The sequence below is a fragment of the Alnus glutinosa genome, chromosome 3 (genome assembly GCF_958979055.1).
Source record: "Alnus glutinosa chromosome 3, dhAlnGlut1.1, whole genome shotgun sequence".
Taxonomy (NCBI): domain Eukaryota; kingdom Viridiplantae; phylum Streptophyta; class Magnoliopsida; order Fagales; family Betulaceae; genus Alnus; species Alnus glutinosa.
The window spans coordinates 5,325,816-5,347,366 of record NC_084888.1 but is presented as its reverse complement, the minus strand read 5'-3'; the positions used below and the strand labels follow the sequence as shown (position 1 = coordinate 5,347,366).

Below are 21,551 nucleotides of genomic sequence, written 5' to 3'. Positions count from 1 at the left end.
TGTTATAATTTATATACAAAAAATACAATTATTTTATATTATAGGAGTATAAAATCACAACTCTTTATAAAATTGTTCTCTTTACAAAATTCAAAGCTATCTACTGTCCTTTGGAGTTCGTCTTTAAATTTGATCAATCAAAATGTTCTCTCTCTGTAGATTATATTATAGGAGTATTTTTTTCAGTTTCTGTTTATTGTCCGGTTTCATATTTTGTCCTTATTTTCTGTTTTAATTTATATATTATTTTTATTTTTGTTCTAAAAGTAGTTTTTTTTAATGTTATATATGTAAAGAATTGTCAAGAAAAAAAATTTCTGTTAAACATAATTTCTTTCTATACCTATGAGGCTTTGAAATTATTGTAATTGAAGAAAATATACAATAAAGGAAAAATAAAATTATTTTTATACTATATGAGTATTTTCATTTTTTTTCGTTTGTCATCTATTTTCATTTTTCATCCTTATTTTATGTTCTAATTTATATATTATTGCTTATTTTGTGCTAAAAGTATTTTCTTTTATGATATATATATATGAAGGACGGTAGTCGATCGGGAAAATTTTTTTTAAAAAAAAATCTCATTTTGTCGGGACTTCTTTCTATACCTCTTAGTTTCATTGAAACCGAGAAAAATATACAAGAAATACAAATCTTACGTTTCAATTTTTTGTCCTTATTTTTTGTTATAAATGTTGTTTTTTTTACGTTATACATGCAATACATGTATATATACACTTTTAGAATGTTGTATGAGTTACACTTCATTTCATATTGCCCTCAATTTTAAAGGTAATAAAAAAACAATATTTATAAAAATGACTATATAATATTTGGCTTCATGTTTGATGGTTTATAAATTGTTAATTATTCATTATTTGATTATGGTGAGTGTGTGATTTTCTTTAGTTTAAAGATGTTAATTGTTAACAAAATTTTCTTTTAGGTTTCTTTTGTAAATATTGAATACAAGTTATAGCAATGATGTGAGTACACTATTTTATTCTTTGTTTTTGTGAATTCCTATATTATGATAAAAGCACATTTAATTTTAAAAAAAGTAATAAATAATTGAAGAATAATAAAATGTGTAGAAAAGAATAACAGAAGGAGAGGAAAATAATCCAAGAAATTCTGAGTGGTTCGGCCTTAGAAGCCTACGTCTACCATTGGTAAGTACCCTATGGGGTTACATCGTTATTCTATTGAATTGAATATAATTGCATTACATTGTGTGATATTTATGGAGAAACTATGTTGTAGTAAACAACAAGGTAAAGTGTGAAAATTAATAAAGCAAAGATGAGATGCTAATAAGGAAAAATACAAGACAACCTAATAAGAAAAACCTAGATTTATTCTTTATTAGACTACCATAGTAACATTGACGATCTACATACCACTGAAAACTTTCGTCCTTGTCTGTCTTATAATACAAAGATTTAAACAATTCATTCATTCTCCAGTTTAGTTTTTTCCCAAGTGTTCATAACTGGTCTTATGCCTTAACCTTATCCAACTAGCGAAATCTTTAAATTATTTTCGAAGTAAGCCATAACGTAAACAAGCATATAGATAGGTTCAATTGTGAGGAAACCCAGAGAAAAATATAGTGGAACAGCTGCATAGCTGGAATAAAAATAAGAAAAATAAGCAGTTCATATTTTAATATTAGCCTCCACACGATATATCACCATCACCGGCACTACTTAAGTACAGGAAAGAGCTAGTCTGCCTATCTACCACTGAAGCTTGAATGAAGAGAGGAATATGTATCTCCTATATATACTTCTAATAAACAAAACGTAGTAAAGCACCATTTCTAACTGCACTCGGCCAAAAAGCTGACTAGTACACTTGGACTTAGCCTCACTCTTTGCTCTCTCAATTCCTTCACAAACTAAAATACCCAAAAAAAGAAGAAGAAGAAGCACAAACTTCATGCAGCAGAGGCTTCAAAATACATAGCAAGCATTTGAGGCATGCTTCAGAGGTGGCAGATGAAGGAGTTTTCTGTCAACATGGCAGACGGCATGGCATACTTATCTATGTCTTCCTCCAAAAAGCTCATGTCATTGTTAATGGGGAAATCCAACAGCAGCTGCAATGCAGTATCCGATGAATCCTCTAAATCTTCGGAGCTTGAGGAATCAGAGACAGCCATAATGTCTTCAGTGTATGATTTGCAACTCTTGCACTCAATATCTTCATTTTGATTGCTTCCAGCAGTTGAGGACCCTGCAAAAAAGGGGCCAATCTCTGTTGAGAAAGCTGAAAGTGATCCACATTTAGTTGATGAAGATGCCTGAGAAACTGGGCTCTGGCACGCAGTTTTATCCGCCATATTGAACTTTCGAAATGATTCTCCAACTTCCGAGTTCCATATGCGAAGATAATAGTCCGAATCAGTTCTTCCCGAGGGAATTGGATTGAAGAGTGATGACTCCCTTGAAAGCCGAGCCTCGGCTTCAAGCCTAGCACTCTCCCATTGGGCCATGTGGCGAGTGGTAGGGGATGCAGGTGCTTTTATAGTTGTACTGCAAGAGGTAAAGGGCTCATGTGTTTGAGGGTCGAGACCCATGCAAATGAGGCGCTTCTTCAGGTGGGTGTTCCACAAATTTTTGATCTCATTGTCTGTTCTCCCTGGTAGTTGAGAGGCAATAGCAGCCCACCTGAAAATTCTCACGGGAGGATTAGGTACAGGACTACAGTTATACAACAGGGAGTAACAAATTCACTGCATGTAATAGTTCCAATCTGATTAAGATTAAGCTACAGGTTTCATCAGAATTGACATTTTGCTGTATCATAAACGTGCAGAAAGTTCAATCCAGAAGAGTGTATAGGGAAATGCAGATAACATCACCATTGTAGCAGCTTGTTTTGATTCTTGCTTGTGTATGTGTTGTGAAACAAGACTGTTTTCAGATACCATTGAACTATTTGTTTTTAACTTCAAGTTTCAATTATTCATAGACCGCAGATCAACTATAAGCATGCAACCTATAGGAACTCTCAAGTCAATAGAACCAATCAGAATAATGAGGAGTTCGTGTATGCTGAGGGTTTGTATGCTCCTATATTATTTTTTGTAACGCAAAACTCCACCACAATAGAATCAGTTCCAATATTAAGTCACAATTTGAATGCAAGCAAACTGTACCGGTTTCCGAGGATGCCGTGAAGCTGTATAACAAGCTTCTCTTCCTCTACAGCAAATGGACCACGCTTAATGTCTGGCCGAAGATAGTTTGTCCACCTAAGCCGGCAACTCTTTCCACAGCGAAGAAGACCTGTTCAAAAGAGAAACCAATGCTCTATAAAAAAAACCAAACAAAAAAGGAAGTTGATGCTGCCAAGGACCTTTTGAACAGCCAAGGAAATTATCCTCCTGAAATTTGCAGGTTCCCTTTCACAGAGAGGCATTATTCTCGGGAATTCATAAAACATACTGGAGAATTGGTGACATACACATAAATAGAACGCATTTAGAGTTATCGAAACAATGATGTAACGATATAGAATTGACCAACTAATAGATGGCCCTAATGGCATGACAACTTTGACCAAAACAACGTAAGAGATGAGAACTGAAACTGCTGTTTTCTTGATTTTCCTCAGTTTTCTCAACAACTAGATAGCAGGGCATTAGACCTATCAATAAACTGTGGCAAACTTGTTGATGACTAGTAATAGTACATGTATATAAGCTCCAAGCCACCACCAAGAATCTAAATGAAAAGAACAACAATCTGAACTTAATTCCTACACCCTATTGAATATTCTACTCAAAAACACCAAATGTGAAATATACCAAAATGTGGCAAGAAATCAGACTGTTTCGGCCAGCTTCTCTAGAATTTTGAATAGGGTCTTAGTCACTAAGACAGATTTCCACCTACAGGAGCATCCACTAAAACAAACTTGAAACCATACAAGGATTGAAATTGTCGAAAACACCACCTAAAAAGAAAGAAATATATCAATAGACAATAATGATCTGGATTACTGGACTTCTGAGCGAGGGGGGGAACTTTGACCAAAAACTAGAACATAGGAGCACTTGTTTTGATGCAACGTGCAACCAGACAAACAAGGCTCAAGTGGCAACACAAACAGATCAGAACCGAAAGCTAAGAAACAGATTCAGCAAAGTACGAAACGGTTCACACGTTTAAAGAAACTTATAATAACACAAGTAAACCATGATGTCTGCTCAGGAAAAAAAAAAAAAACTATGATGTCTTTTTGTTTTCAAAATCTATGGCCATTATCCATCCGTGCCTTCTAAGTAAGCACCGTGAGGAATGCAAAATCAACATTTACTTCCGAGGGCAAGAAAAGCGTTTCCTCAAGTTTCACCAGGCTATAAAATGAGAAAGTTCAAACCTGCAAGCTTAGGGAGAGACCTCCAGCTCCCATGCCCACCATTTTTCTTGATATAATCAGCAAGAATCTCATCCTCCTCAGGAGTCCATGGCCCCTTCTTCAAACCCCTTTTGTCACAACAGGGTGTTCTCCCCATACCTCAATTCTATTGTTCACAAACAAACACAACGAAAGAACCCGAACCAAAAAAAAAAAAACCACCACCACCACCCCAAAACTTTAGAGACCCCCACTATTATAGTCCACCACCACTACCACAAAACACCAACATTCCAAGGAAACCCTTCACCCAAAAAGCTTACACAGAGAGAGAGAGAGACAGAGAGAGGCTATAAATGCTAAAATTTGGCATTTATTATCTTCTAGGAAATCGAAAGTGATAATTATTGTTGTGGGCTTGCAAGAACGATTATTCAGCGAGTTTTAGGCTGGCTTTTGCAATAAATGTTGGGTACAGAGACATGAGAAATTGAATCATCATTGAGAGAAAAAAACTTGCACAAAACATCGAAGGAGAGAGTTAAATGGAGTTGTTTCTCTATTGAGATTTTCAATTGTACTGATATGCTGTGAGAGAGAAAGATGCAATGAAGATGATCGTGAAAGCATTAATGGTGGATTCTAACTCTGAAGACGTGCAGACTGTAGAGAGAGAGAGAGAGAGACATTAATGTGGCTGACAGTAACATGCAGAGTACGGACACTCCATGAAATGACCTTTCTTGCTTGTAAAATATTTTTAATCTTTTTTACTTGCCCAAAAAATTTTGCTAAATATTTTAGGAGACACTTTGCTTAATTTTACTTTCCCAGTTACCTCATTTGGTTGGACTTGGCTAGAAATAAATGAAAGAAAAGGAAAGAAAAAAGCTGTTTTCTTTAATTTCTTTAATAATCTCTGCAACTTTGCCTGCTAAATTCTGTAAATATGTTTGGTTGGCGAGAAGATGTCGGTCAAACAAGAAGTGCAGAGTGAGAAATATATATATATATATAAAATATAATTGTCGATCGGTGGCTCTTACATGGGATTTGAAAGAACAGAGCGGGAGTTATAGCTCTGGTCAGCAGCATCTTTGAACAGGCGGGAAACTGGCGCGTAACCAATGAAGAGACGACAACGTTGGAGGTCCGTACAGTTGGTCGATGCTGAATGTTTTGAACACGCGCGGGCTGCCGAACCGCTTGTCGTTTTAGTGTTTGCATGAGGAAGTGGCTGTGGTTGACTGGTTGTTTGTGGGAAGCAGAAGGGAGTAGATTGTCAAACAGATGTCACAAATTCACAATGGTTAAGATAGGAAAGTCCACTCTGTTGCGCCTATTAAATGTGGTCAATTCAAAATCTCAGACCCCACTGGTTTTTTTTTGTCCCTTTCTGCTAATTATTTTATTTTATTTTATTTTATTCGTTAAAAAGACAAACAAAAATAATTCACACATTTCTACTCATATACTTTTTAACTTGCTTTAATAATTATTATTTAAAATTTAATAGTGATTTATAAAATATTTAATAATTATTTTTAGTGTGCACTAAAGAGTATGTAACAATTAGAATATGTATAACATTTCTCTTTAAAAAAAATATATATATAAATATTTTGAATTTATCATAAATGTTGTAGAAAACTTTAGATTTAATTCCAAATTTTATAAGTGAGAGGGAGAGTAAAAAATATTTTCTTTCCCACTTGGACCATGACAACAAATATTTGCACTTTAAATGGTAATATCATGCCTAGTAAACATGGGATGTTGAAATGACTTTTGTTTTTTTAAACGAAAGATAAAAAATTATGAAAATAAAATTCTTATATCACAAAGTATAAAATTTTGTAAAATTGTAGTCACATGCTATAAGGTTACATAGTCATAAATATAGATACAAACAAAATTATTACAATAAAGTGTCATTTATAACTCTCATCTTCCGAGAATTGATAAAGATGGGACGTTTAACCGTCCCCTCTCCCCCATTTTAATATAAAAAAATCAATTTCAATCCAAAAAAAAAAAAACAGAAAAGTGTATTTTTGTTTTTAAAATTGATTTTCTTTATATTAAAAGGGAGAGAGGAGACGGTTAAACGTCCCATCTCTATCAATTCTCCTCATATTCAACTAACTCATGTACAAAATAGTTAAAAAACGTATTTGCTTCAAGCACACTAGATCTAAGCTAAGGATAGTTAAATATCTTAAAAATTTATTTAAAACCCACCGTGAGAGATAACTTCTCACAGGAAATATTAATAATTAAATAATAATTTAAAGATAATATATGCACTTGTCTTTACAAATTAAGGAAGAAAAATTAAAATGACAAGTCCAATTTGGATATACATTTGATATAATGTAGATCAGGAGTTTTGAAAGCAAAACATTAGTCATACGAAAGAGAGTGATAGTCAACCATTTAGGTCGAACACAGATGATTTGAAGTTACATGTACAATTATTACATTCCAGTAGTCGAAAGAGGTGACGGTCCCCCAACAAGCAAAGTACCCCCGCCACCCGGCCCAGCAGTTAATGCACCGGAGCTTCCGTGTGGATTAGGATTCCTTCGCTTATGTTGTCGGCAACTCGTACTGGGATTCATCCATGGGTGAAATGAAAAAAAAGAAAGATACCTCAATCTTATCTGTTTCGGCAGGAATCTCGGTGACTTGGTCATTGCAGGATTAGGTCCCTTCATTCAATATCAACGGTTTGGATTCAAACTCGCGCGCAAGCTTTCAAAAATATAAAATAATAAGTAAAATGAGTAGTCCGACCACTCTTTCACCTTTTTTTTTTTTTTTTTTTTTTTTTTTTTTTTTTTAAGGAGTGGTTGATAAGGTGGTCTACCATCTCACGAGTATGATTAAGGTGCCCGACCATTCTAAGGTAAGTGGCTGACCAACCCCTTGAAGTGTACGAGGGTGGTTAGCTATTCCCTTGAACCCTCAGGAGTGGTTATGTCACGCCCCAATTTTGGGATATAAGGAGAAACGGGAGTTTGAGTGCTAAAAACCATTTAAAAGGAAGTGTACATTTAAAACATATAGATTGAAACTACTTATTATATTATTAAAAAAATATATATATTAGGCCAATTAATAAGTTCTAAAAATATTCCAAAACAGGAGCGTGACAGGTTACACCACTTCTCAAATTGTCTGAATAAGATCTTTTCCATTTCACACGAAAACGGAAATGAACTATTTTATAATTAAAAATTTGTCAAAATAAGAATATTTTCCCTCTCTCCCATGAAAGCTTTGGGGAGGAGGATGAGCATTTCCGACACTTAGCCCCCTTAAACTATCACCCATTCGGTATTTAGATCACCAAACTTTAAAAAGTAACATTTTACTCCCTCCAACTACCATACTATTACAAGTTACACATTTCGTTAGCATCAGTGTTAAAATAGATGAAAAAAAATGCCACACATGATAAGCACATAAATTTTTTTACTTGAACTATCCAAATTACCCCTAAAATTTATTTAAAAACTAAAAACAACTGTAAAAAGACCTAAAGGGGTAACCAAATCACTTATTAACCATAAAAGAGTGGTTTTGTCCAATTTAAAAAAGAGAGAGGGGGGAAGTTCGGGTGTAGCCGAACCATCCATAAAGATTTTGAAGGGGGGGGGGGAGACCTTTTTGGAGATGGTCATACTAAACCCAAAGGGCAGAGGTTATGGGGCGGTTGAACTGTTCTTTTTTAATAAAATTTTGGAGATAATTTAAATAGTTCAAATAAAAGAAATTATGTGCTCGTCACATTATTTTTTCGTCCATTTTAACCAATGTTACTTTGTAAAGTTTGATGGTCTAGGCATCAAAGGAATGATAGTTTAAATGCGCAAAGTGTATTGTCCCTTATATTTTTTTTATTTTTGCTTAAAAGCTAGATCTGCTCCACCTTCCCCTCCATCACCACCCACGTGCTCCACCTTTGGTCTCCTCGGCATCCTGCGCCCTTTCTCCACCAGGCGTGTGTGGCTTACATGCCTCTACATCGGCCCATAAGCCCTACTCACTGCCCTCACACGCCTATAACCTATCCCACCCCCTCATTTGGGATCCAATACCCATACAACAAATCTATGACTATGACCCCTTCTGCAGCGTGTGTTCCCAATGCTTTGAACTGGATGATAATATATGCCAAAGAAGTCAAGAACACCCCTATATAGGCCCTCCAGCAAGATCCTAGTCAACTGGATTGATGACCAAGCCTAGTTTTCTTTGCCAGTTCCCATGAAAGTGCAACACGTCAGACCCCCTCTTGGAGAGAAAGCACTGCCAAGGTTTCCTTGATCATAATCCTTTTCAAACCGTCTCAGGCGGTCTGCCCCAACCTTACAGCCTTTTGTTTGGTTGAGCTTTTAACCTGCCCTTGAATTACACGTGATGGGCTTAATGCCCATCCCACATGCTGCATTTTCTGAGCGGGGGTTATACGACTGATTAAGGCCCCATTCTCCCCTCTCTTCCTCTTCCTCTTTCCACCCTTTATCTCCCTGCGCACGCCTCCTTTGAGGCCTTTATTCTGCTAGACTTTTTGCTAGCCTTTATCCTGCTAGATTTTCGGTTAACCTTTCTACAGAACTATTGCTATAGCATTGTCGCATGTTTCCCACAACTAGATCGGACTGGTGCGCCTCCTCCCGCTCATAGCCGTGGATCCACCGGTATTTTGAAGTTTTTAGATCTAATGTTTTTCAACTTAGATCTATTAACTTCATGAGGCCTCTCCACCACACGCTCCACACCATCGGATTCCCGACTCTTTTCTCTTCAACCCACTGTCAGCCGCTTCGTCACCCGGCAATCATGCGCCGGAGCGTGCAGCCCACGCGCCAGATCCGGACGCTGTGCGAGCTGTTTCTCCCTGTAACCCGCCGCCTGTTCCGATCTTCAGTAGTGGTTTTACACCTCCGATGCTTTGTGATTAGTTTCATTCCCTGTATTTTTCATTCCTAGGTTCTGGTCTCTCTTGGAGACCCATTCACTAGATATTTTGTTTTGATATTTGTGGTGCCAGTTCTATGTCATCTTCAGATCAGTGCCCTCCCAGCCCTCTCGAAGGGGTTGTTTTGGACTGGGTTGAAAGCCTCTGCACGGGTCATACCCCTGTTCTTCACTGATTTGATCTCTAATCCGCCTTGTGCAGACCAAGCCTTGACTTTGTTCAAGGTAAATAGGGCCGAAACCTTTTTAATTCCTTTGGAACTAAAAACTCACTATTCCCTCCTTGGTTACCATTTTACCTATCTTTTTGGCACTACTTTTTCAGATTCGGGTTTATTGTTGGAGAGCCCACCCCACTATTTTAATGTTTGTAACCCTTCTTGTCGAATGAAATTCGTACTTCCATATATTAAAAAAAATAAAAAGCCCCATTCTCCCATTCGTGAATATATATATATTATTAACGATATATTGCTTCACTTGAAAAAGTACCGTGTGTGTGTATAGAGCAATAATGCTAGAATAGACATACGAAAATGACAACTTTTTCACCAGTGGTCCCATTCATTATCGTTGCCTCAATCTTCTTCCCATTTTAACTTCTAAAGTTACTTTTAATGAGATAATCAATATTCCAAGTCAAACGACGTAACGAGGTGCACTACTCACAAAAAGAAAACAATCGAAATCGAACAAAAGAAGCAAAAATAGACCGGGCATCTTCCTTACTTGCCTCAGTCCATGGATTTGTGACATTTAAAACTCTAAGCTCAGGAAGCCCTCAACCCAAATCAATATTTTCATATTTTTCCTAGCAGATCTTGAGCACCATAGCTTCGTCTCTTCTTTTTTTTTTTTTTTTTTTCCTTTTAATTTAATTTTCTCATTAAAGATTCGAACTAAGGAGCCACAACGTTCTCACCCATGCCTCATTAATTGGACCCATCTAATATTTCCCGTTTAGCTATAATCTAACTATGCACAACAGCATAGTGATTTGCTAATCTCTCAGTACTAGGCCGTCTGTGGCTAACCGGACCACGAGCTACAAGTTTGCACCAAAAATAGCTAGGAATAAAAAAATAAAAAGGCTAATGGATTTCTTACGCAAGGTAGACCCTTCAACAAAATAAGAGCACATAGTACGACACCAGTCTTAACAAAATCTAAGTCAACGGTGTACTCCACCCAACATCTATATGGGATTTATAAGCCAATCTGAAACCCCATTACGGTCCTGTTGAAGTACCAGGGATTTGAAAATCCAGAAACTAATAAAAGCAATCCAAGGTAAATGCCCTCTACACCAACGGCAAGACTTTTACCATGATACATGAATCCCGCAATGCGTCCTCCATAATGAAGAATCGAAGATATACCTTCTTCACTGGACAACATCATCCACCTTAAAAGAGAAATGAAACACGTTATAATTTAACTGCTAAAATCATCCCAAATCATTGCACCCAAATAAACCTAATTTGGCAGGCCAATCTAGCATTAAAAAAAAAAGAAAAAAAGTGTAGCGACTAGGAACTTAAAAGCACTCCCTTTTCTACAGAGCCATCTGATGATATATTCAACACAACCCACAATACTCATATAAACATGCCACAATGGATTGGAGAAAAATAATCGTAAAATACTTCTGAAAGAATGGGAAAAAACGCTAACAATCAAGCACAAAGATATCTCACATATAACAAGAGAATTGGTCATTGAAAAAGCCAGCTAATTGCACAATATGAAAATAATCAAAAACTATTCATACCTCTATCAATTTAATCCAAATTGACTTTACCTTTCTATAAAATCAGATAGGAATTCAAAATATTTCATTGCTTCTTACATGTATATGATAGAGATATGGCAAAGAGGAGACTAAGGTAGAGAGAAATAAAGGCAATCATGAGTTTTAATTGTTGCAAAATGAATGAGGTATGACCATGAGAGCGCCCTTCAGAGTTTTTTCTTTATTACTATTATTATTGGAAGGTTATAGGTTGTAGCACCCAATAACGAAACCAATTACATTTTTTTTTTCTTTACATTTAAATGAGGTATGGCCCAAGGTGCCTGAGGAAATAATAGTGTTTTTTAGGAACACGTGAGAATTAACTTGGAAAAATCAATCTTTTAGCAAAATTTTAAAAAATTATGCAAATTTAATCTCTTTTTAATTATTATAAATGGATTCCTTAAATGAGTTTAGACTTTCCATATTTCAAAGCCCAAGGGTCCTAATCAATTGCTTAATGATTTCCTTAAATATATTTTGACTTGCATATTCTGGAGTTTTAACTATGTAAATATAGAAGCATAAAAAAGTGAGCTATCTTGCTTAAGGACGGCAAATCTTTTTTAAATAAAAAACAAAGACACGTCCCACAATACTGGACACAGAATTCGATGAGGATTTTCTTTGACCTTCCACTATACATACATACTATTAGATTCACACATTGACCCCAACTTAAGCCATTAATGGCCTGCAATAGTGCATATGAGTCAGTATTGCAGAAAGTATACATGGATAGCATTTAAAGTTCACTAGTTCATAATATGTTTATATTAGTATATATATATATATATATATATATATATATATATATATATATATATATATATATATATATATATATTCTCTCACTGCAGTGGACAAGAGATACCTTAACCAGATGGGCATCTGTATATCAAAGATTCCACCTTTAACTAATCATTCCCTATTGTTAATTCTTAAATAAGGAGTAAATACTCCTGAAGCTGTAATTGGAAATTTATCAAGAATAATCGTATGAAGTGGTATGGCATAATAAAAGATCAAACTTATCATCATTCCCTTACCACAACTTTTCCTACCTAAACACAATGAAATCTTGTCATTTAAGAGGGTAAGGGGGAGGAAAAAAAAAGAGAGGAACAAGCTTATGTCAACATTTGGGTATCATAATTACTTTCTATTGAAAAAATGAAATGAAGATAAACTGTGACACTCATTCTATAACTAAATAAGAATAAAAGAAATGCACATTCAATTGCTTGGCACAAAATGACAAATAGGGCGCATCAGTAGGACATGGTATGGTTTACTCACCATTGTCGAGCACACCGCGAGATATCTACCACCAGTCACCGGCAGTAAATTGCCTGATCGATAAAAGGCGGAATTTGCTTTATCTCAGTGCCAAGTTCTTGCTCAATCCTGTACCTATGGGGAAGAACACAAGGAAATTAAAAATCCTGGAACCACAAATAAATACCTCTTGATAGATGTAACATTAAATATAAATAAAGGAGAGAAAAAATATTTTGATAAGCCAAATTATATACAAGTTAAAGCGGTCTTCATAGGTGATCAAATTCACAGCTAAACCAAGGTGCCCAAACCTTCCAGATCGACCAACCTGCATGTAAACCAAATATCAGTGAAGAATAGAACACATACATGGAGAAATCTGAATGCAAAAGCTGTATCGTACATACCCTGTGCAGATAAGTTTCTGAGTTCTTGGGAAAATCAAAGTTAATAACAACATTGACTGCTTGAATATCTATTCCTCTTGTAAATAAATCTGCCATTTCACCCCACCCAAAAAAAAAACACTAACCGGTTAAACATGAAACAGATATCAGGAAACAAATGGCAAAACAAAGTACGCACATATAAAAATAAAATAATAAAAAAAAGTAAGCAAAAAAATTGGTTAAAAATACAGCCAATATCATCTCTACAATATTAAAACTATTGACATGATCACCAATATCATTTCATACTGCTTTATATAACAAATGATATCCATGTGTTAGATCCATCTCCCCATAAACCAATATTCAATAAGATGAGATTCAATCAGCAAAGAACTTCATTTATGTACAAACAGATCCAATCTGTACAATTATAGGGCTTTTGTCAATAAAAAAATATTTTGGAATCTACAATAATATAATATGAATTTATTGAACATTAAAGAAAATTTCAAGTTGGTCTTAATAATTGGGGGGGGGGGGGGGGGGGGGGGAAGTAGATATAGGCGGTCATTAACAGCTACATGACTGATTTATTAAAGCAACATACCAGTACAAACAAGATTCCTGCATGCGCCATTACGGAAGTCATGAAACACTCTGTTACGATGGTCTTGCAGCATCTTGGCATGAATATAAAAACATGAATAGCCAAGTTCTGTAATTTTCTTGGCCAAAAGTTCAACCCGATTCACTGAATTGCAGAAGATGATTGATTGGTTTATTTGCAGCTGGAAAAAAGAAGACGACATTGCATTATAATTATATTCATTAATCAATACATGCATCAAAAGTTCATAGAAAACAAACCTTGGAGAAAAGAGTGTTTAGGCAGTGGACTTTCTGCCTCTCCTCAACAAAAGCATAAAATTGTGTGATACCCTTTAAAGTAAGCTCATCCATAAGGTTAATAACATAAGGCTTTTGTAGATATCTATCTTTAAAGTCCTTGACTGTAACAGGAAACGTGGCTGAAAACATCAAAATTTGACGATGTTCAGGCAGAAATCGAATCAGCTGCTCTACTGAAGGTTGAAATTCCGGAGACAAAAGCTTATCAGCCTAAGACACATCAAGGAACAGGTCTTTAGATTTTTTTCAGTTCATGACATCTAAACCAACCAAATTGCATGTAAAATAAGAATCAAGCAAAAACACCATTGTAATAATTCTATTCCACGTTAGTTAAATTTGAACTAGAATAAACAACAAAAGAGGCCAGAAGGATCTGGACATAATCAGGAGATCTACAAAAAGAAAATTCACCTCAGAATCATACAAGTGAAAATGTATATCATAATGATAGTTACTTCAAGTGGAAATCAAAGTGTTATATTTCCCAACTTGCTGGGTGAATCTTGAACCATTTGAAATATTCTAAACTGTAAATTGGGATAAGCAAAACTGCTACTTACCTATAAACTTGACAAAAAAAAATGCCATACACTAATGAAACTTTGGATCCTTTTTTAACAATTAAAGAAAATGATAAAAGAAAAAAAGATGTTGAAATGCACACAAGAAAATAATCACCATCTCAACATCCTAGAATACACATACTTTTTTCTCAAACAGAATATAAACCATCATTGCCAACAAAGCTAAAATATCAAGCATTTACCTCATCCATAACAAGCATAGAACAGTCTTTCAAAATGCAAACACCTTTTTTTGCAAGATCTAATATTCTTCCAGGAGTTCCAACAAGTAAATGAACTGGTTGATATAACCGCATGATATCATCCTTCAAGCTGGTACCACCTGTAGTAACCATAACTTGGATTTTCAAATGCTTGCCAAGCTCTTTACAGACTTGTGATGTTTGGAGAGCCAACTCTCGAGTTGGAACAAGTATAACAACTGCATGAAAAAAGACATTTCAAGTTAATACACAATGATGACAAACAAGCATCAACATGAACTCCAAATGTGTACTACCTGTGCAATGAACATGACAATAACAACTCTTTGTAAATCTCAATTATCTACCTAAGGCACCATATTCTTATCTTGAATAACCACAAACCTTATCATGTGACTGAGACTACAAATGTTATGCAAGTACATGTATTCAGATGCCAGTGATCAAACCTTGAATAGCATTGTTATCTTGATCGATTTTTTCCAACGCTGGAACGCAAAATGCAGCCGTTTTCCCAGTTCCATTTTTTGCTCTCGCAAGAATATCACTCCCAGTTAAAGCAATTGGAATACTTTCTTCCTGAATCGGAGATGGTCTTTCAAAGCCTTTTTCGTATATTCCCATAAGCAACTCACGCTTCAAAAAGTAGTCCTCAAATTCATTTCCTTTAGTTGCTGTCACATCCTGAACAAAAACATTAATGACCACATCAGGGCTAATTTGAAAGTTATAACATAATGCTACATCTCCAGACATAATGTTCATGGCTTATTGTTTTTCCATGCCAAAAACCAGGTCACTGACTGAGTACTGACATTTTTTCTAAAATGCAGAAGAAATGGTTATGAAGTCGTTCAAACTTCAGAAATGATAGAATTAGCAGGGCTTTTTTTTTTTTTTTTTTTTTTTTCCTTTTACGCATATACAGAAATCAAAACATTTAACCCTGAAACCAATAGAATTAGCAGGCGATTTTTCCATTGGTATGTGAACATCACAATAAGGAAACTAGATTTATCATAAATGTGTAGCTGAAGTTCACACAAAGATCAGGGTAAAAAACTCCCCAAATTCATTCAGCCACAAAGCAGTTTAATGTCCTCATACCCAAACACATTTATTGTAACAAAGAATAGTATTAATAATTAGCCAAAATAACATCAAAGATAAAAATATCACAGAACTATGGTCATGTTCTATGAAGAATCTTGTGTATAAAAAAAAAACAAAAACCAACCAGCACATCTGATAATAAAATTCTAGTTTGTTACTTTGTTATCAAGGTCTTTTAAGCCATGAACAGGGGTCATGAAGATATCCAGGCTTGTACCTTTATATTTGCTGGCATGCTACTTCACCCACAGGGAACATTGTCCGAGAGTTAATAAGACATACGATAGAGATTCGATGAATCAGTTATAAACTTGAAGGGTGTTTTATGCAGTTAATAGAGAAAGTACGGTGCCAATGTAATCTGAAACACATTCTATAATTTAAATTACATGGTAGCCTATCTCCGCCACAGAATTAATTTTCACTACCATTCAGCCATGTGGAACACCACCACATTCCAACAAGAGTAATGGGGAGAAATAAAGGCAACAAAAGACTAAAAACAAGTATGTGGCAGCTATTTAATGCATATAATAATTAAAAACAAAAGCATTTAAAATCGTACCTCAGTTCTGTAGCGTGTATCAGGGGCCGGTATGTTTAGCCTTGCCTTCCAATCTTGTGAACTAGAGATGAAAAATAGAGAACAAAAAGGATAGAAATTCAGATTTCATGTAACTCTATGCCCTAAGATATATAATTCACAGAAAAGGAAACAGAAATGATTTAGCAAACAATTGAACATAAACAGAAATAATGAGAAACTACATGGAATCAAATCAAGTAATCTTTGAGAATCACATCTTGATTTCCAATTAAAAAAAATCAAATTTGATGCTTAGAAACATTTGCGCATGATCATTTTGCAAATTCAAGGACCATGTGAAAGATGCTAGTATATAAAAAATCTTGGCAAATATCTTGATGACATGTTCTACCATATGCTCTATGCAAACCATGATACTGAATCAACGCTTTTCCAACAAGAAAGCAATGGTGAGCGTAACTGGAAAACACTTCAACCATACCATAAGCCAAACAGACCCCACCAGAGGTGTAATTCTTACTAAAACAACTACTAAAGGACTAAATTTGCAAGAAAAAGTTTTCTTAATTTATTAATTATTAATGTTTGAATCAAATAAGCCACCCCATACAAAGTGGGTCCTATTAAGAGACACTGCTTTATACACGCATCAAAAAAAGATCTGCTACATATATGTATAAGTTTCACAAATAGTGACCGCCTTTACCCCATTAAAAAAAAAAAAAACAATTCCCCATTTAAATAGACCTACAAGCTACTCCAGGATAATTAATTCGGAAACCATAATACCAACTGATAGTAGATCAATAATCATCAACCACTAAAAGAAATACAAAGAACACCAAGGAAATACAAGTCAAGCATTCCTATTAAAACTGTGATTCCTTTCAGGTTATCATTACTTCCGCATTCTTACTTTTTTTTTAAAACTCTGACGCCTCAAGCACAATTCAGAGGCCAACAACCCCTAAATTTCAACGACCAAAAAATTAACTTACACAAAACAAATAAGGCTCTCATTCTACCTTAATACTCTAATTCCACGCATTCCATCGACATTTCCACAACAGGACACTCACGCTTAATAGCTGAATAGAACATAATAGCACAATACATTCAAACAGAAGGAAACGTACCTCGAGTCCACAGCCTCGGACTGCACGGTCTTCTCAACCTCGTCAATGCCCGAATCGGCACCGCCCAACTGACCCCTCCTAAGCCACTGCTGCTGTTGATGCTGCTGCTGTTGTTGCTGTTGTTGTTGTTGTTGTTGTTGTTGTTGCTGCTGATACTGCTGTTGCTGGTGGTGGTGATTGTGCTGCTGCACCATGCTCCTCTGCACGTACTGTTGCTGTGGAGCCCTTGACTGGAACGCAGGGTTCGCGTTCATGCCTCCGCCTCGGCCCATGCCCATACCCGGCAGATACCTCCCTCTACTGTTGTTCATCGAACCGGTTCTATTCAAACCCCACCCAAAAGGTCGAAAACCAGGGTTTGCTGGAGAACCGCGACTCTAGGGTTTCCTGTCGGTAGCGATCGTTAATTAGAACAAAAACCGTGGGCGTTTTGAAACCCTTCTAGCGCTCGGTGGAGATTTTTCCAGCGAATCAAAACCTAAGTAGAGAAGAATTTCTAAAGCTAGGGTTTCTAAATGACAGGATCGCAAATTGACAGCGGAACCAAGGGCAAAGGCCAAAAAGTCTGCAATCGACGAATATAGACAAACCTTTTTACGTAGCTAGGGTTTCCTGGTGGCAGGATCGTAAAATAAAGCAAATTTCAAAAAACGGTTAGAAACCAGTACAGATTAAATTCAAAGCCTAAGAAAGAAGCAGTGAAAGAAATTAGGGTTTAATACAGAACCTTGAGAAAGAAAGAAAAAAGAAAAAGAAAAAGAAAAAGAGAAGCGATTAATGACCTAGGGCTGTAATTTGTACAGATCTATTAGATCGGAAACAAGAGGAAGCTGATGTCTTTGGATTGGCAAATCGAGAGAAATGGGAGGACTCAGTTGGGTTTGAGAACACAAGAAGGAAATGACGAACTCGCACCGTGCTGCGGAGCAAGTGAGAATCTTAGGGCATCGTCAGAAAAGAGAGATTGTTTCTAATTTGCTCAACGGCCCCGCTTTCTTTGTTTTTTTTCGTTTTAACTACCGACTCAGTTAGCTTTTTGTTTTTGCTTTTTTCCCAATATAAGCCCTATTTTAACAAAAGATTTCAATTACACTCATTTCCAAAAGAAGGAAAAAAATAAAATAAAATAAAAAAATCTTTTTTAATAGACCGTTATTCGATTATTATACAAAATAATGATGTGATAGTGAAAATCAATCATTAAATCAAGCTTATAAAAAATTAAAATAAAATAAGTGATAATTTTAATTTGGGAAAAGTATACATAACCCCCTCAAACTACCACTCAATTGTCAATGTACCCCCTAAACTACCAATTGTGTTAATGTCCCTCCTTAAACTACCAAAAAATGTCAATGTCCCCCCTAAGACCAACAAAAAGACAAAAATGACCCTAATTTTTCTTGAATAAAACAAAAAATGTCCTCATTAATTCAAAAAATTAAAACTAAAACTAGAAAACATAAAAATAAAATAAAAAATAAATAAATAAATAAAAAAACGAAATATTTAAAAAAAAACGAAAAATAAAATTAAAATAAAATAACAAAATTTTTATTTTGTGTCTTTTTTTTTTTTTTAAAAAAAAAAAAGCAAACAAAAAATAACTGAAATTTATTTTTTTTTTAAAGAAAAAAAAACGAAAAAAGAAAAAAGAAAAGAGAAAAAAAGAAGCTAACTGAAATTTATTTATTTATTTTTAAAATAAAACAAATGAAAAAAAAAAACCAGTCTTTATTAAATTAAAAAACGAAAAATAATATTTTTTTTAAAAAAGAAAAAAAAACGAAAAAATAACTGAAATTTATTTATTTAAAAAAAAAATAAAACAAATGAAAAAAAAACCTGTTTTTATTAAATTAAAAAAAAAAAGGAAAAAAAACAATTTTTTTAAAAAGAAAAAAAAAAGGAAAAAAAAAACTGAAAATTATTATTTAAAAAAAAAATAAAAAAAGTTTTAATTTTTATTTTTTTGGAATAAATTTTTGTTATTTTAGATTTTTTTAATAATTTTTATTTTTATTTTTTTTTAATAATTTTATGAAGGACATTTCTGTCATTAGGGGGACATTGACATTTTCTTGTAGTTTAAGGGGGGAGATTGACACAATTGGTAGTTTAGGGGGTACATTGATAATGATGTGGTAGTTTGAGGGGGTTATACGTAGTTTTTCCTTTTAATTTTTATAACATTTTACTTGTAGAATTATTCAAAAAAATATATATATATATTACAAGTGACTCGTGCTTTCCTAATAAAGGGGTGGTATCACCGTGAGCCACCCGCTATTTTTTTTTATTTCTTCTAAAATAATTCAGTAAAAGAAAAGTTTATAAAATTGGACAAAATAATAGATCTGACAAAACAGAACCACAAGGAAAAAAAAAAAATTAGAAAAAAAAAATAAGGAGAAGCAAAACTCAATGACCAATACAATAATGTTCCCTTTTCTAAAATACAACATTTGTATTTCAATCTACATTTGAGAATGTTTAGAGTAAGAGAAATGCCACACTCTTATCATATTTTGATGATGTGGTATCAACTTATTAGCATATTCACACCAACAAAATCGAATAAAAATATGGTTTTCTACTATTTCTTGAATGTTTAAGCAAAATAAACTATTTAAAATATATTTGTTATAAGAAAAATGCTACACCCATTTTTCAATCCCATATTTCCACACCCTAACGTGGCAATAGGCACATCAGATTTTCAGTGCCTCTTTTATGTTTTTTTAAACCCATATGCTTTCTCTCAGATATGAAGTGACGTGAACCCGGAATCGAGAAAATAACTTTTATTTATTTATTCCTTCACATTTGAGTAATTTTTTGAGCTTGAAGATTGCTTGTATGGCAATCAATAAAGGCAGAGGCACGGTCAAAGGAGAGAGAGAGAGAGGAATGAGTGATTCTTTTGTAAAACCCCGTGAAAGTCACTAAATTTTGATTTTTTTTTTTTTTTTTTTTTTTTTTTTTCTATAAAATCTCATACCCATAAGGTGGTTCTTTTTTATTTTTGCTTTTGCTTCTTTTTTTTCTAAGATTTGCTGGTGAAGAAAATGATAAACCCAAACCTCTTTTTGCAACAACTCACCCTAAATATCTCGTAGAAATGTGTTCTCTCTGTTTCTTTCAATTGTTTTCGCTTTCTCACTTCAAAAGAAAAGAAGATATAAGAGAATAATCTTCAAGTTTGAAAAATATTTCAAATGCGAAAGGGAGAAAAAGAAAAAGTTTTTATTTTAGAAGAAAGAAGAAAGATCTGTCACTGCGTTTACAAAGCAAATGGATTTAGAAAAAAGATGCAATAAAGATCTAGGGTGGCTCACGTCAAGGTGTAGATGGGGTAAAACATAAGTGTAAGTGTTAGCATTTCTCTTGTTATAAATGGTTTTAATCCATTAAAGTCGACTTGTTTTCATTATTAGTTCTCCTAATTAGGATTTGTCTATCTTCCAATTATACTCAAAATTTGAAGTTTAAGCACAACTTGGTTAAAATCTTTTTCTTTTTTATTTTATTTTTCAGACTATAGATTTCGAATCCATAAAAATTATATCTTATAATTATATAAATATTATTAAAGTTATCCAATCTACACTTTACACATAGGACGAACCAATTAAGTGGTGGTAAAAGGTGTTTGACCGCCTCTGTTTGCAGCTTTTGCTGCTTGTATTTGACTATTTGTTGGCGTTTCTGAGCCCAAAAAAAAAAAAATGGTCAGCGTTAATTCAGTTTCAAAATGGATAAAAAAAAAAAAAAAAAAAAAAAAAAAAAAAAAGAGGGGAAAAATAGGGAAAATTAAATACTGAGATGATAAATGATAATGGAAAGGGAACTTCCTTTTTGTGGTTGGAAAAGATGATGGGGCCGGGTCATGAGTCATGGCAAAGTGGCTTCTTTCTTTTTTCCCTGTAGGTCATATCATGTTTTTGCTTTTTCTGTTATATTATTGCGATTATATCTAATAAAGGAGAAAATGATGGAGGATCTGATGCATTGCCTAACGCAGTCATGTAGATAAAGGTTTAAATTCCACATAGAATACCAAAAGTCATGTTGCAAGTCACAGTCTCAAACCTCAAAAGCCAAATAAATATTTTGCACCATTAAATTAAGATTCTAAGTAAAATTGACAAAAGTATATTGTTTGGAATTGTAATTTTTTATTTTTATTTTTATTTTTAAAATTACGGTTTGAAAATATAGACAAATCTGT

General features: G+C 34.3%; 2 protein-coding genes across 2 annotated transcripts; both read right to left on the bottom strand.

Annotated features, from left to right (window-relative positions):
• Positions 1–1,613: 1,613 nt before the first annotated feature.
• On the bottom strand, positions 1,614–4,952 carry LOC133862405 (transcription factor MYB17). The gene is made up of 3 exons (XM_062298205.1): positions 4,393–4,952; positions 3,167–3,296; positions 1,614–2,675 (listed from the first exon to the last, which is right to left on the bottom strand). Exons 1-3 carry the CDS (start codon positions 4,526–4,528, stop codon positions 1,991–1,993), a joined length of 951 nt encoding a protein of 316 aa, XP_062154189.1. The 5' UTR covers positions 4,529–4,952; the 3' UTR covers positions 1,614–1,990.
• Positions 4,953–10,432: 5,480 nt separating this feature from the next.
• Positions 10,433–18,308, bottom strand: LOC133863062 (DEAD-box ATP-dependent RNA helicase 8). Its single transcript, XM_062299041.1, has 11 exons — positions 18,103–18,308; positions 17,321–17,932; positions 16,203–16,263; positions 14,974–15,208; positions 14,504–14,742; positions 13,693–13,944; positions 13,433–13,613; positions 12,841–12,929; positions 12,688–12,761; positions 12,452–12,565; positions 10,433–10,762 (listed from the first exon to the last, which is right to left on the bottom strand). The coding sequence occupies exons 2-10, from the start codon at positions 17,629–17,631 to the stop codon at positions 12,487–12,489; spliced, it is 1,521 nt and encodes a 506-aa protein (XP_062155025.1). The 5' UTR covers positions 17,632–17,932; positions 18,103–18,308; the 3' UTR covers positions 10,433–10,762; positions 12,452–12,486.
• Between the last annotated feature and the right edge of the window lie 3,243 nt (positions 18,309–21,551).